The sequence below is a fragment of the Oncorhynchus gorbuscha genome, linkage group LG25 (genome assembly GCF_021184085.1).
Source record: "Oncorhynchus gorbuscha isolate QuinsamMale2020 ecotype Even-year linkage group LG25, OgorEven_v1.0, whole genome shotgun sequence".
NCBI classification, from domain to species: domain Eukaryota; kingdom Metazoa; phylum Chordata; class Actinopteri; order Salmoniformes; family Salmonidae; genus Oncorhynchus; species Oncorhynchus gorbuscha.
The window spans coordinates 43606103-43622272 of NC_060197.1; the positions used below are offsets into that span (position 1 = coordinate 43606103).

General features: G+C 44.8%; 1 protein-coding gene across 2 annotated transcripts in view; it reads right to left on the bottom strand.

Annotated features, from left to right (window-relative positions):
• arap2 (ArfGAP with RhoGAP domain, ankyrin repeat and PH domain 2) overlaps nucleotides 1-16170 on the bottom strand; it is a 253179-nt gene that overhangs the window by 155522 nt on the left and 81487 nt on the right. For both annotated transcript variants that reach the window (XR_006834916.1, XM_046328114.1), the window contains exon 10: nucleotides 11972-12078. Coding sequence is in view for 1 of the 2 variants with exons in the window: in XM_046328114.1 (XP_046184070.1) it covers nucleotides 11972-12078 (107 nt within the window). In the remaining variant the exon portion in view is untranslated. The remainder of the gene's footprint in view (nucleotides 1-11971; nucleotides 12079-16170) is intronic.

The following is a 16170-nucleotide window of genomic DNA, read 5'->3' on the forward strand; positions in this document are numbered from 1 at the left end:
AACTACTGCCTCCAAGACCACAGAAGAAGATGGATAATGAACTACTAACTCAGTGTTCTGCTATTGCTGTAAGAATAGTCCACAGAGACCAGTGCTAGCATATGCCAACCTGTGCCCTTCCATTAGCCCTTACCACTGCAAATTATATACCAATCCAGCACCAACACATGTTCTACAAATAATAACCTGAAGTGTTCGGTAACACCGTAACAAACTATTCATAAGACATTTATAAACTATTCATAAGGCATTTATAAACTATTCATAAGGCATTTATAAACTATTCATAAGGCATTTATAAACTATTCATAAGGCATTTATAAACTATTCATAAGGCATTTATAAACCATTCATGAGTCATTTATAAGCCATTCATAAGGCCTTTATAAACCATTCATAAGACATTTATAAACCATTCATAAGGCATTTATAAACCATTCATAAGGCATTTATAAACCATTCATAAGGCTTTTATAAACTATTCATGAGGCATTTATAAACCATTCATAAGGCATTTATAAACTATTCATGAGGCATTTATAAACCATTCATGAGGTATTGATAGTTTATCATTTATTACATCACTACTCCCACATCTGTAAAACTGGGGTTTGAGTTTATTTGTATTCTTACAGGGACAGTGCACATTAATCAACATTTCACTAAAAATAATGGTTTAAGCCAGCTGGCTAATTTTCAACCACAGTCCCTGGGCAGGTTATTAAAAACCATTCCAATCACAATACAGACAATCAACGAGCAGTGAGCACATGCAGAGCAACAAAGGCCAAGCAACACATAGCAGACAGACAAAGCAACATAGGACAAGCAACACGCAGACAGACAGAACAACACAGGACAAGCAACATGTAGTACGAGGGCAGACAGAGCAACACAAGACATGCAACATGCAGAGATACAGAGCAACAAAGGACAAGCAAAACGTAGTACGCAGACAGACAGAGCAACACATTACAAGCAACACGTAGTATGCAGACAGAAAGAGCAACACACGACAAGCAACACGTAGTACGCAGACATAAAGACCAACACAGGACAAGCAACACGTAGTATGCAGACATAAAGACCAACACAGGACAAGCAACACGTAGTATGCAGACAGAGAACCACAGGACAAGCAACACGTAGTATGCAGACAGAGAACCACAGGACAAGCAACACGTAGTATGCAGACAGACAAAGCAACATAGGACAAGCAACACGTAGTATGCAGACAGACAAAGCAACATAGGACAAGCAACACATAGTATGCAGACAGACAGAGCAACATAGGACAAGTAAGACATAGTATGCAGGCAGACAGAGAAAACACAGCACAAGCAACAAGTAGCATGCAGACAGAGCAACACAGGACAAGCAACACATAGTATGCAGACAGACAGAGCAACATAGGACAAGCAACACGAGTATGCAGACAGACAGAGCAACATAGGACAAGCAACACGTAGTATGCAGACAGAGAACCACAGGACAAGCAACACGTAGTATGCAGACAGACAAAGCAACATAGGACAAGCAACACATAGTATGCAGACAGACAGAGCAACATAGGACAAGTAGCAAGTAGCATGCAGACAGAGAAACATAGGACAAGCAACAAGTAGCATGCAGACAGAGAAACATAGGACAAGCAGCAAGTAGCATGCAGACAGAGAAACACGGGACAAGCAACAAGTAGCATGCAGACAGAGAAACATAGGACAAGCAGCAAGTAGCATGCAGACAGAGAAACATAGGACAAGCAGCAAGTAGCATGCAGACAGAGAAACATAGGACAAGCAGCAAGTAGCATGCAGACAGAGAAACACGGGACAAGCAACACGTAGTAAAAAATCAAATCAAATCAAATGTAATTTGTCACATACACATGGTTAGCAGATGTTAATGCGAGTGTAGCAAAATGCTTGTGCTTCTAGTTCCGACAATGCAGTAATAACCAACAAGTAATCTAACTAACAATTCCAAAACTACTGTCTTATACACAGTGTAAGGGGATAAAGAATATGTACATAAGGATATATGAATGAGTGATGGTGCAGGGCAGCATAGGCAAGATACAGTAGATGGTATCGAGTACAGTATATACATATGAGATGAGTATGTAAACAAAGTGGCATAGTTAAAGTGGCTAGTGATACATGTATTACGTAAGGATGCAGTCGATGATATAGAGTATAGTATACACGTATGCATATGAGATGAATAATGTAGGGTAAGTAACATTATATAAGGTAGCATTGTTTAAAGTGGCTAGTGATATATTTACATAATTTCCCATCAATTCCCATTATTAAAGTGGCTGGAGTTGAGTCAGTGTCAATGTCAGTGTGTTGGCAGCAGCCACTCAATGTTAGTGGTGGCTGTTTAACAGTCTGATGGCCTTGAGATAGAAGCTGTTTTTCAGTCTCTCGGTCCCAGCTTTGATGCACCTGTACTGACCTCGCCTTCTGGAAGATAGCGGGGTGAACAGGCAGTGGTTCGGGTGGTTGATGTCCTTGATGATCTTTATGGCCTTCCTGTAACATCGGGTGGTGTAGGTGTCCTGGAGGGCAGGTAGTTTGCCCCCGGTGATACGTTGTGCAGACCTCACTACCCTCTGGAGAGCCTTACGGTTGAGGGCAGAGCAGTTGCCGTACCAGGCGGTGATACAGCCTGATATGCTCTCGATTGTGCATCTGTAGAAGTTTGTGAGTGCTTTTGGTGACAAGCCAAATTTCTTCAGCCTCCTGAGGTTGAATAGGCGCTGCCGCGCCTTCTTCACGACGCTGTCAGTGTGAGTGGACCAATTCAGTTTGTCTGTGATGTGTATGCCGAGGAACTTAAAACTTGCTACCCTCTCCACTACTGTCCCATCGATGTAGATAGGGGGGTGTTCCCTCTGCTGTTTCTTGAAGTCCACAAGTATGCAGACAGACAGAGCCACATAGGACAAGCAACACACAGTATGCAGACAGAGAAACATAGGACAAGCAGCAAGTAACATGCAGACAGAGACCATAGGACAAGCAACAAGTAGCATGTATCACGCAGACAAAGAAAGATAAGCAACATTTAGCACGGATACAGACAGAACAATTGCACAAAAAGCAACATAACAAAATCCATAAAAGCAGAAAAGTGTTTCCACACATCACCAGCTACAGACAACACGAAGACAAGCTAGTAAGCTAGTTATTTAGATGTGTACAAGCTAGTAAGCTAGTTATTCAGATGTGTATAAGCTAGTTATTCAGATGCGTATAAGCTAGTAAGCTAGTTATTCAGATATTTATAAGGTGGTAAGCTAGTTATTCAGATGTGTATAAGCTAGTAAGCTAGTTATTCAGATGTGTATAAGCTAGTAAGCTAGTTATTCAGATGTTTATAAGCTAGTAAGCTAGTTATTCAGATGTGTATAAGCTAACGAGCTAGTTATTTAGATGTGTACTAGCAAACAAGCTAGTTATTTAGATGTGTACAAGCTAACAAGCTAGTTATTTAGATTTGTACAAGCTAACAAGCTAGTTATTTAGATGTGTACTAGCTAGCAAGCTAGTTATTTAGATGTGTACAAGCTAGCAAGCTAGTTATTTAGATGTGTACAAGCTATCAAGCTCGTTATTGAGATGTGTACAAGCTAACAAGCTAGTTATTTAGACGTGTACTAGCTAGCAAGCTAGTTATTTAGATGTGTACTAGCTGGCAAGCTAGTTATTTAGATGTGTACAAGCTAGTAAGCTAGTTATTTAGTTGTGTACAAGCTAGCACGCTAGTTATTTAGATTTGTACTAGCTGGCAAGCTAGTTATTTAGATGTGTACTAGCTGGCAAGCTAGTTATTTAGATGTGTACTAGCTAGCAAGCTAGTTATTTAGATGTGTACTAGCTGGCAAGCTAGATATTTAGATGTGTACTAGCTAGCAAACTAGTTATTTAGATGTGTACAAGCTAGTAAGCTAGTTATTTAGTTCTGTACAAGCTAGCAAGCTAGTTATTTAGTTGTGTACTAGCTAGCACGCTAGTTATTTAGTTGTGTACTAGCTAGCACGCTAGTTATTTAGTTGTGTACTAGCTAGCAAGCTGTAATGATCTTCGTCTGTTGTTTGTAGAAAGTCAGACCGAAATGCAGCGTGTAGGTTACTCATGACTTTATGAAGCTAATACGGTACATGAAATAACGGAAGAAGAAAACAACAAACGAATGAAACTAATACAGCCTATCTGGTGACTAACACTAAGACAGGTACAATCACCCACGAAATACAACGCGCACTCAAGCTACCTAAATACGGTTCCCAATCCGAGACAACTAGAATCAGCTGACTCCAATTAGGAATCGCCTCAGGCAGCCAAGCCTAACTAGACACACCCCTAATAATACACACTCCCAATGAATACAAACCCTAATACGAAATACAACATATAAACCCATGTCACACCCTGGCCTACCCAACATATAACAAAAACACAAGATACAATGACCAAGGCGTGACAGAACCCCCCTAAGGTGCGGACTCCGGGACGCACCTCAAGAGCATAGGGAGGGTCCGGGTGGGCGTCTGTCCATGGTGGCGGTTCTGGCTCGGGACGTGGACCCCACTCCATAAATGTCCTAGTTCCTCCCCTTCGCATCCTAGGATAATCCACCTTCTCCGCCGACCATGGCCTAATAGTCCTCACCCTGATCCCCACATAACTGAGGGGCAGCTCGGGACCGAGGGGCAGCTCGGGACAGAGGGGCAGCTCGGGACAGAGGGGCAGCTCGGGACAGAGGGGCAGCTCGGGACCGAGGGGCAGCTCGGGACAGAGGGGCAGCTCGGGACAGAGGGGCAGCTCGGGACAGAGGCGCAGCTCAGGACAGAGGCGCAGCTCAGGACAGAGGGGCAACTCAGGATAGAGGGGCAACTCAGGATAGAGGGGCAACTCAGGATAGAGGGGCAACTCAGGATAGAGGGGCAACTCAGGATAGAGGGGCAAATCGGGATAGAGGGGCAACTCGGGATAGAGGGGCAACTCGGGACAGAGGGGCAGCCCAGGACAGAGGGGCAGCCCGGGACAGAGGGGCAGCCCGGTACTGAGGGGAAGCCCGGTACTGAGGGGAAGCCCGATACTGAGGGGAAGCCCGATACTGAGGGGAAGCCCGGTACTGAGGGGAAGCCCGGTACTGAGGGGAAGCCCGGTACTGAGGGGAAGCTCGGTACTGAGAGGAAGCTCGGTGCTGAGAGGAAGCTCGGTACTGAGAGGGAGCCCGGTACAGAGAGGGAGCCTAGTACTGAGAGGAAGCTCAGTACTGAGAGGAAGCTTAGGCAGGTAGTAGGCTCCGGTAAATCCTGGCTGGCTGGTGGACCTGGATGATTAAGGTTGTCTGGCCGATCTAGAAGATCTTGGTAGACTGGCACTTCTGGCGGATCCTGGCAGACTGGCACTTCTGGTGGATCCTGGCAGACTGGTGACGCTGGGCCGACAGGAGACTCCGGCAGCACAGGAGAGGAGAAAGGCTCTGGCTGAGCTGAACAGGCGGGAGACTCCAACAGTGCAGGAGAGGAGAAAAGCTCTGGCTGCTCTGAACAGGCGAGGCGCACTGGACGCGCTGGGCCGACTGGGAGCACTGGTGGCGCTGGACAGACAGGAGACTCCGGCAGCGCAGGAGAGGAGAAAAGCTCTGGCTGCGCTAAACAGGCGAGGCGCACTGGAGGCCTGGTGCGTGGTGCTGGAACTGGTGGTACTGGCGCGAGGACACGCACAGGAAGCCTGGTGCGGGGAGCTGCTACCGGAGGACTGGTGTGTAGAGGTGGCTCTGGATAGACCGGACCGTGCAGGCGCACTGGAGCTCTAGAGCACCGAGCCTGCCCAAGCTTACCTGGCTCGATGCCCACTCTAGCCCGGCCAATAGGAAGGGCTGGTATAAGTCGCAGCTGGCTCTGCACCCGCACTGGAAACACCGTGCGCTCCATAGCATAACACGGTGCCTGCCCGGTCTCTCTAGCCCAACGGTGTGCACAGGGAGTATGCGCAGGTTTCCTACCTGGCATAACTATACTCCCTTTTAGCTCCCCCCCAATAATGGGGTGACTTTCCGGTTTCCAACCGCGTCGCAGTGCTGCCTCCTCATACTCACGCCTCTCCGCTTTAGCTACTTCTATTTCCTCCTTGGGACGGCGATATTCTCCCGGCTGCGCCCAGGGTCCTTTTCCGTCTAATATCATCTCCCAAGACCAGAAGTCCTCATATTGCTGCTCCTCACAATTAACAGGGAGAGTAGGCTCAGGTCTGACTCCTGACTCTGCCACTCTCTGCGCTTTCCCCCATTACCTACGGTTTTCGCTCTGTATAGCCATCCTTTTCGATTCCATCCGTGTATAGCCCTCGTCGCATTGCTGTAGGGAATCCCAGGCGGGCTCTTGCACTCGCTCTGGTTCGGACGCCCACCTGTCGATTTCTTCCCACGTCGTATAATCCATATCGTCCTCCTTCAGATCCTGCCAGTTCACACGCTGCTCGGTCTGTGAATCGTGGTGGGTGATTCTGTAATGATCTTCGTCTGTTGTTTGTAGAAAGTCAGACCGAAATGCAGCGTGTAGGTTACTCATGACTTTTAATGAAGCTAATACGGTACATGAAATAACGGAAGAAGAAAACAACAAACGAATGAAACTAATACAGCATATCTGGTGACTAACACTAAGACAGGTACAATCACCCACGAAATACAACACGCACTCAAGCTACCTAAATACGGTTCCCAATCCGAGACAACTAGAATCAGCTGACTCCAATTAGGAATCGCCTCAGGCAGCCAAGCCTAACTAGACACACCCCTAATAATACACACTCCCAATGAATACAAACCCTAATACGAAATACAACATATAAACCCATGTCACACCCTGGCCTACCCAACATATAACAAAAACACAAGATACAATGACCAAGGCGTGACACAAGCTAGTTATTTAGTTGTGTACAAGCTAGCACGCTAGTTATTTAGTTGTGTACTAGCTAGCAAGCTAGTTATTTAGTTGTGTACTAGCTAGCAAGCTAGTTATTTAGTTGTGTACTAGCTAGCAAGCTAGTTATTTAGTTGTGTACTAGCTAGCAAGCTAGTTATTTAGTTGTGTATATGTACTTCCTTAAACATTCCGTGTTGTGTGCTTGTTATTTTACTCAGTAGAGCTGGAATGTCTGCCAATGGCATGTCAATCTTTTTGTGAGAAATTACACTGGTCATTCAACACATTTATAAAGTATTTATAAAGCATAAATAGCGCTCAATTTAGATAAGGAGCTACAAAAATAATTAGTAAATGGTTTATAAATGTGGTAGTAATGATAAATAAACGTTGAACACACTTTATATATACACTGTTGACTGAGCCCTGAGCCCAAAGCTAATACACTGTTGACTGAGGTCTGAGCCCAATGCTAATACACTGTTGACTGAGCCCTGAGCCCAACACTAATACACTGTTGACTGAGGCCTGAGCCCAAAGCTAATACACTGTTGACTTAGACCCGAGCCCAAAGCTAATACACTGTTGACTTAGACCCGAGCCCAAAGCTAATACACTGTTGACTTAGACCCGAGCCCAAAGCTAATACACTGTTGACTTAGACCCGAGCCCAAAGCTAATACACTGTTGACTTAGACCCGAGCCCAAAGCTAATACACTGTTGACTTAGACCCGAGCCCAAAGCTAATACACTGTTGACTTAGACCCGAGCCCAAAGCTAATACACTGTTGACTTAGACCCGAGCCCAACACTAATACACTGTTGACTTAGACCCGAGCCCAACACTAATACACTGTTGACTGAGACCTGAGCCCAATGCTCTGCTCACGCACGCACGCACACACACACACACACACACACACACACACACACACACAGTCTCATTGCTGTATGCCCGCCCTGCCATGTGTACGAGGAGAGAACAGGGCTCCAGGAAGACAAGCGCTAATTATTGATCTATTTTTGACATTTGTTTTAACAAATCTCCCGGGAGGGTTGTGCACGCCTGGCGCTGTGATGCAACAGCATCCCTTGTACAGGCTGCCGCTATGGAGGACGGGGCGGATGCAGCATTTTGAGCGACCCCGGGACCTACACGGCAATAATCGATGAGCCGCTTGCTTGTTTGTCTGTTAATGGCCCATTTAAAGCCCAAACACCGAGACAAAACACTGCCTGTTTGCTAGAATTGTTTTGGATTGTTGCATTAAATATTTTGTTGTTTCTTCACCTGGCATATATATGACCGATCAATCTGTTTATCTATCTCTCCTTAATGGCCGTGTTCGTTTCAGTCCTATAAAGAGATGGGTATAATTGTGATTTTGTGCTTCAAAGAGGACTCTGTGAGAATAATCGTGGAACATCCTGATGAGGTGATGGGCACCTGAGGGGGTTTCATGGATCTAAATCAATTTCAAACCTACTAGCATCTCCTACCTGGGATTTAGATAAAACTCATTTAATCACTTTAAGCTGCAAAGACTCACTCTGTGAATGGTTCCATTGTTTTTAATGGCGGGAATCACCCTGTGGTGTTTTTGGCTTTGCTTCACCAATCACCACCAGACTAGCAAAATTGTACTTTAAAGCAAGCAAGCTATGTTTGCTAAGAGTACAGACATTAAGAGAGAAGGGGAAGAGGTGTTTTGAGGTGGTTGTTTTCCAGTCACATGGCATTTTGTTGCATCATTAACATAGTCTACAGTAGAGGCAGTAAAGTACAGGACTTTATGACATTCAGCATCTATTCATATTCAGTATAAGGACACTATGTCCGCTTATTTAAAGGTCCAGTGCAGTCAAAAACATGATGTTCATGTGTTTTATACATATTTGAAAATGATGATAATGCCCTTTTAGTGTAAAAAGCAGTTTGAAAAGAATGCCTGGAATTTCTGCCTGTTTTTTGCAGGATGGAGTTTTGGCCTGGTAACTTTTTACTTGTATTTTTTATTTATTTCACCTTTATTTAAACAGGTAGGCTAGTTGAGAACACATTTATTTAACCAGGTAGGCTAGTTGAGAACACCTTTATTTAACCAGGTAGGCTAGTTGAGAACACCTTTATTTAAACAGGTAGGCTAGTTGAGAACACCTTTATTTAACCAGGTAGGCCAGTTGAGAACACCTTTATTTAACCAGGTAGGCTAGTTGAGAACACCTTTATTTAACCAGGTAGGCTAGTTGAGAACACCTTTATTTAACCAGGTAGGATAGTTGAGAACACCTTTATTTAACCAGGTAGGCCAGTTGAGAACACCTTTATTTAACCAGGTAGGCCAGTTGAGAACACCTTTATTTAACCAGGTAGGCCAGTTGAGAACACCTTTATTTAACCAGGTAGGCCAGTTGAGAACAAGTTCTCATTTACAACTGTGACCTGGCCAAGATAAAGCAAAGCAGTGCGACACAAAACAACAAGGAGTTACACATGGAATAATCAAAAGTACAGTCAATAACACAATAGAAAAAGTATATGTACGGTGTGTGCAAACGAGGTAAGATAAGGGAGATAAGGAAATAAATAGGCCATAGTGGCAAAATAATTAAAATTGAGCAATTAAACACAGGAGTGATAGATGTGCAGAAGATGAATGTGCATGTAGAGATACTGGGGTACAAAGGAGTCAAAAAATAATAAGACATAGAAATACATTGCAGTATGGGGATGAGGTAGATGGATGGGCTATTAACAGATGGGATATGTAGGTGCAGTGATCTGCAAGCTGCTCCGACTTAACGTTAGTGAGGGAGATTTGTAAGTCGCTCTGGATAAGAGCGTCTGCTAAATGACTTAAATGTAATGTAAATGTGAGATATGAGTCTCCAGCTTCAGTGATTTTTGCCATTTGTTCCAGAGAACTGGAAGGAAATGCAGTCAAAGGAGGAGTTGGCTTTGGGGGTGACCAGTGAGATATACCTGCTGGAGTGGGTGCTACAAGTGGGTGCGCTATGGTGACCAGTGAGCTGAGATAAGACGGGGCTTTACCTAGCAGAGACTTGTAGATGACCTGGAGCCAGTGGGTTTGGCGACGAGTATGAATCGAGGGTCAGCCAATGAGAACATACAGGTCGCAGTGGTGGGTAGTATATGGGCCTTTGGTGACAAAACGGATGGCACTGTGATAGACTGCATCCAATTTGCTGAGTAGATTGTTGGAGGCTATTTTGTAAATGACGTCGCCAAAGTCAAGGATTGGTAGGATGGTCAGTTTTACGAGAGTATGTTTGACAGCATGAGTGAAGGATGCTATGTTGCGAAATAGGAAGCCAATTCTAGATTTAATTTTGGATTGGAGATGCTTAATGTGAGTTTGGAAGGAGAGTTTACAGTCTAACCAGACACCTAGGAATTTGTTGTTGTCCACATATTCTAAGTCAGAACCGTCCAGAGTACTGATGCTGGACGGGCGGGCAGGTGCGGGCAGCGATCGGTTGAAGAGCATGCATTGAGATTAACTTGCATAAAGAGCAGTTGGAGGCCACGGAAGGAGAGTTGGATGGCATTGAAGCTCATCTGGAGGTTAGTTAACACAGTGTCCAAAGAAGGGTCTGAAGTATAGAGAATGGTGTCGTCTGCGTAGAGGTGGATCAGAGAATCACCAGAATCATTAGTGACATCATTGATGATGTATACAGACATCATTGATGATGTATACAGAGAAAAGAGTCGGCCCGAGAATTGAACCCTGTAGCACCCCCATAGAGCCTGCCAGAGGTCCGGACAACAGGCCCTCCGATTTGACACACTGAACTCTATCTGAGAAGTAGTTGGTGAACCAGGCGAGGCAATCATATGAGAAACCTAGGCTGTTGAGTCTGCCGATATGATTGATGATTGACAGAGTCGAAAGCCTTGGGCAGGTCGATGAATACAGCTGCACAGTATTGTCTCTTCTCGATGGCGGTTATAATATTGTTTAGGACCTTGAGCTTGGCTGAGGTCCACCCATGACCACCTCTGAAACCAGATTGCATAGTGGAGAAGGTACAGTGGGATTCAAAATGGTTGGTGACTTGGCTTTCAAAGACCTTAGAAAGGCAGGGTAGGATAGATATAGGTCTGTAGCAGTTTGGGTCTAGAGTGTCTTCCTCTTTGAATAGGGGGATGACCGCGGCAGCTTTCCAATCTTTGGGGATCTCAGACAATACGAAAGAGAGGTTGAACAGGCTGGTAAAAGGGGTTGGAACAATTTTGGCGGATAATTTTAGAAAGAGAGGGTCCAGATAGTCTAGCCCGGCTTTAGTTATTAGAGCAATAACAAAGAGAGTTCCAAACCTCTCTGCCAATAACCTCTCTGCCAGTTCTCTTCCCCACTCAGAACGCTCCCAGACAATCCTAGCAAAATTCTCGCTTGAGAAATAGCTCTTTACTAAGAAGCTATTTTGTATATTTGTGACAATTGTAATTGAAAACAATCACAGTAAGGTACCTATGTTACCTAGACATGATTTGATATTGAGATAAACAGCTGCATTGTAAGTTTAATGTATTCCTTAACCTTAACATTCCAAGGTAACATTCCAAGGTAACGTTCCAAGGTAACATTCCAAGTCATAACCTTTTTACAGAAGTTTCTCTTGAACAGCTTACGGTAGAAATACAAGTAACTTATTGAACTTCACAGTTGGATTCATTGTTACCTCCCAACGTGTTATCTAACAATGACATTCCACGGGAGCCTTTCTATAATGAGTAAATCACCTTTAAAACCCTGACCTTGAATATGAGTTTGGGATTGTTTTGCGAGATATGATTATTGTAGGTAAAATAGAATAAGATGCTTATGTTTGAATGGCATTTTTTTTGATAGTAATCTTCTATTTTAGACCAGGAGGAGAAATGGACTGAGAGGTGGGTATGAAACACCAACACACACGGGTTCATACACAGCCGTTCACACACACAAACATACACTTTCTCATACACATCATTTCTCACAGACACAGACACTCACCAGAAGTTTCTGAAGGGAGTGTTGATTTGGAAGAGCCTCCTGTCTGTATCTTTAACGTTAGTAGCAGTCAGGTCGATCAGGGAAATACCCAGGCCAGCTCTGAAGTCCTGTAGAACAGATACACTATGTCAGATCAAACATGAAGTAAGACAGGCTATGACACTAGGAGGCCAAGTGCATGATGGGGAAACAGAGGAGAGAGAGAGAGAGGCTGGGAGGTCAAAGGTCATTCACATGGAAGTAACTCACTGACACAAAACAAGTAATTCAACAGATACATGTATTGGCCACAGTGATGAACTGGTCACCATGTTGCTTCATTCTCTGTCATTTTGCTTCCCGTCTTCATCGAGTTTCCGCCTCGTTTTACCGTGAACGCAGTCTCCCCTAACGCAGGAACGCAGTCTCCGCCAACGCAGGAACGCAGTCCCCGCCAACGTAGGAACGCAGTCTCCTCTAACGCAGGAACGCAGTCTCCTCTAACGCAGGAACGCAGTCTCCTCTAACGCAGGAACGCAGTCTCCTCTAACGCAGGAATGCATCTTTTTAATTTAACCCTTGTGTAGTCTTAACATTCTGTATACCCCCTTGTCCTAAGGGTAAAAAATTACCCGCCTTCACTAAACCACTAAAATAAAGCGGCTTAATTGAATTTTAAATCACAAACGTTGTGAATATCTGGGTTTTCCCTCCACTCAGCCCCTCCTCTCAGCCGTCCTCTCAGCCCCTCCTCTCAGCCCCTCCACTCAGCCCCTCCTCTCAGCCCCTCCACTCAGCCCCTCCACTCAGCCCCTCCACTCAGCCCCTCCACTCAGCCCCTCCACTCAGCCCCCCCTCCCCTCCACCAGCCCCTCCACTCAGCCCCTCCACTCAGCCCCTCCACTCAGCCCCTCCACTCAGCCCCTCCACTCAGCCCCTCCACTCAGTCCCTCCACTCAGTCCCTCCTCTCAGTCCCTCCTCTCAGTCCCTCCTCTCAGTCCCTCCTCTCAGTCCCTCCACTCAGCCCCTCCACTCAGCCCCTCCACTCAGCCCCTCCACTCAGCCCCTCCACTCAGCCCCTCCACTCAGCCCCTCCTCTCAGCCCCTCCTCTCAGCCCCTCCACTCAGCCCCTCCACTCAGCCCCTCCACTCAGCTCCTCCACTCAGCCCCTCCACTCAGCCCTTCCTCTCAGCCACCTCCTCTCAGCCCCTCCTCTCAGCCCCTCCTTTCAGGTAGAATAGAACATCATAATGGATATGAATCTCATCTCATTAGAACTAAATCTGGCCTCTCCTACGAGTGTCATTCGGTCTAATAAACAAACAGAGTACAGGCCACATGCCCTATTTCCCAGGGGCCTTTGCACAGAGACACATGAGAATGACATAGTAAAATGTGTGAGAAGAAGAGTCTGAAGAGGTGGCTGAAAGATGTCCACGCATTGTTTAAATGCACCTTTCCTCTTGTGTGTGTGTCTGTGTGAATGAGTGTAAGTGTGTATGTTTTTCTGTGTGTGTCTGTGTGTGTGTGTGTCTGTCTGCCCGCCAGTAGTAGCAGAGTGGGATGCTAAACTAACGCAGGCTGTCTCCTCCTTCTCCTGCACTCAAAAGGGCTGAGGAGACGCTTTCTCATCGCCCCCAGACAGAGAGGGAGAGGAACAGATGAGAAAATGAGAGAGAGGAAAGTAGGAAGATATACAGGAGAGAGAAGAGGGAGGAAGGCAGAGATAGAAGAGAGAGAAAGACAGAGAGAGAAGAGAGAGGAAGAGGGAGGAAGACAGAGAGCGAAGAGGGAGGAAGACAGAGAGCGAAGAGGGAGGAAGACAGAGAGCGAAGAGGGAGGAAGACAGAGAGCGAAGAGGGGGGAAGAGGGAGGAAGACAGAGAGTGAAGAGGGAGGAAGAGGGAGGAAGACAGAGAGTGAAGAGGGAGGAAGACAGAGAGCGAAGAGGGAGGAAGACAGAGAGTGAAGAGGGAGGAAGAGGGAGGAAGACAGAGAGCGAAGAGGGAGGAAGACAGAGAGCGAAGAGGGAGGAAGACAGAGAGCGAAGAGGGAGGAAGAGGAAGGAAGACAGAGAGTGAAGAGGGAGGAAGAGGGAGGAAGACAGAGAGCGAAGAGGGAGGAAGAGGGAGGAAGACAGAGCGAAGATGGAGGAAGAGGGAGGAAGACAGAGCGAAGAGGGAGGAAGACAGAGCGAAGAGGGAGGAAGAGGGAGGAAGACAGAGAGCGAAGAGGGAGGAAGACAGAGATAGAAGAGGGAGGAAGACAGAGAGAGAAGAGGGAGGAAGACAGAGAGCGAAGAGGGAGGAAGAGGGAGAAAGACAGAGAGAGAAGAGGGAGGAACAGAGAAAGACGAGACAGGAAGACAGAGAGAGAGAGAGAGAGAGAGAGAATAAAAATGCTCCTCCACAATACATCATAACAGTGAATTGAAAACCGCTGCAGTGGCACCAAACATAAAACTATGTCAACCTGGCCTGTTATCATAAGAACAGTTCATCACCACAGACATAGTTTACTCTCATTACCGCAAACAAAGAGGGGAAATTAATTGACACCATCTTTGTTGATTAGGCACTTTTCCCGAATGAGAGGGAGAGAGGAAACGAGAGAGGGAGAAAGGCCTCTCTGAATAATGCTGCGTAATTAGACAGTTGTGAGACATGAGGAGATATATATATATATATATATATATATATATATATATATATATATATAAATATATATATATATATATATATATAAATATAAATATATATATATATAAAAGAGAGAGTGAGACACACAGAGAGACAGTGTGAGAAAGAGAGAGCAAGAGGATGGAAAGAGAGAAAGGGAGACAGAGAGAGAGAGAGAGAAAGCAAGAGAGAGAGAGACTACTTTATCACTGACATCAACCCAGAATCTCTCAGAGTCAGCCTCCTATCAGACCACAGCATAATCACAGTCTACTTGAACAGAGCAATACTCAATCATGAGGCATCAAAGCCAAAGGAACTAATATTAAGAAATGCTATAGATGGGAAACCTACCAAAAAACAATTAGGCAACAAAAAATTCAATCCCTTTGAGACAACTTACTGGACAAAATGTTGAACTGTAATAGTGAAGGTGCAAACTATCTATCTAGACAGTATATTTGACTTCTCACCCTCCCTATGAAATCAAAAAATCTCAAATAGAAAACCAAAGAAAATGAACAACAATGACAAATGGTTTGATGAAGAATGCAAAAATCCAAGAAAGAAATTGAGAAACAAGTCCAATCAAAAACATAGAGACAAGACAAACCTGAGTCTACGCCTTCACTGTGGTGAATCACTAAAACAATACAGAAATACACTACGGAAAAAGAAGGAACAGAACGTCAGAAATCAGCTCAATGTAATTGACGAATCCATAGAATCTATAGAACCACTTCTGGGAAAATGTGAAAACTCTAAACAAACAACAACATGAAGAGTTATCTATCCAACACAGAGATGTCTGGATAAACCACTTCTCCAATCTTTTTGGCTCTATAACAAATAACAAACAGCAAAAACATATACATGATCAAATACTAATCTTAGAATCAACTATTAAAGACGACCAGAACCCACTGGATTCTCCAATTACCTTGAATGAGCTACAGGACAAAATAAAAACCATTCAACCCAGAAAGGCCTGTGGTGTTGATGGTATCCTGAATGAAATTATTAAATATACAGACAACATATTCCAATTGGCTATACTTAAACTCTTTAACATCATCCTTAGCTCTGGCATCTTCCCCAATATTTGGAACCAAGGACATATCACCCCAATCCACAAAAGTGGAGAGAAATTTGACCCCAAAAACTACCGTGGGATATGTGTCAACAGCAACCTTGGGAAAATCCTCTGCAATATGATTAACTTCTTGAGTGTAGGGGGCAGGATTTTTGTTTTTGGCTAAAAAACTTACCCATTTGAAACGGCCTATTTCTCAGGCCCAGAAACTAGAATATGCATATAATTGTCATTAGGATAGGAAACACCCTAAAGTTTCCAAAACTGTCAAAATATTGTCAGTGAGTATAACATAACGGATATTGCAGGCGAAAACCTGAAGAAAATCCAACAAGGAAGTGCTGTTTTTCCTTAAAGCTCTCTGTTCCATTGGATGCCTTGCCTCCATTTAAAGGGATATCAACCAGATTCCTTTTCCTATGGCTTCCACATGTTGTGAACAGTCTTC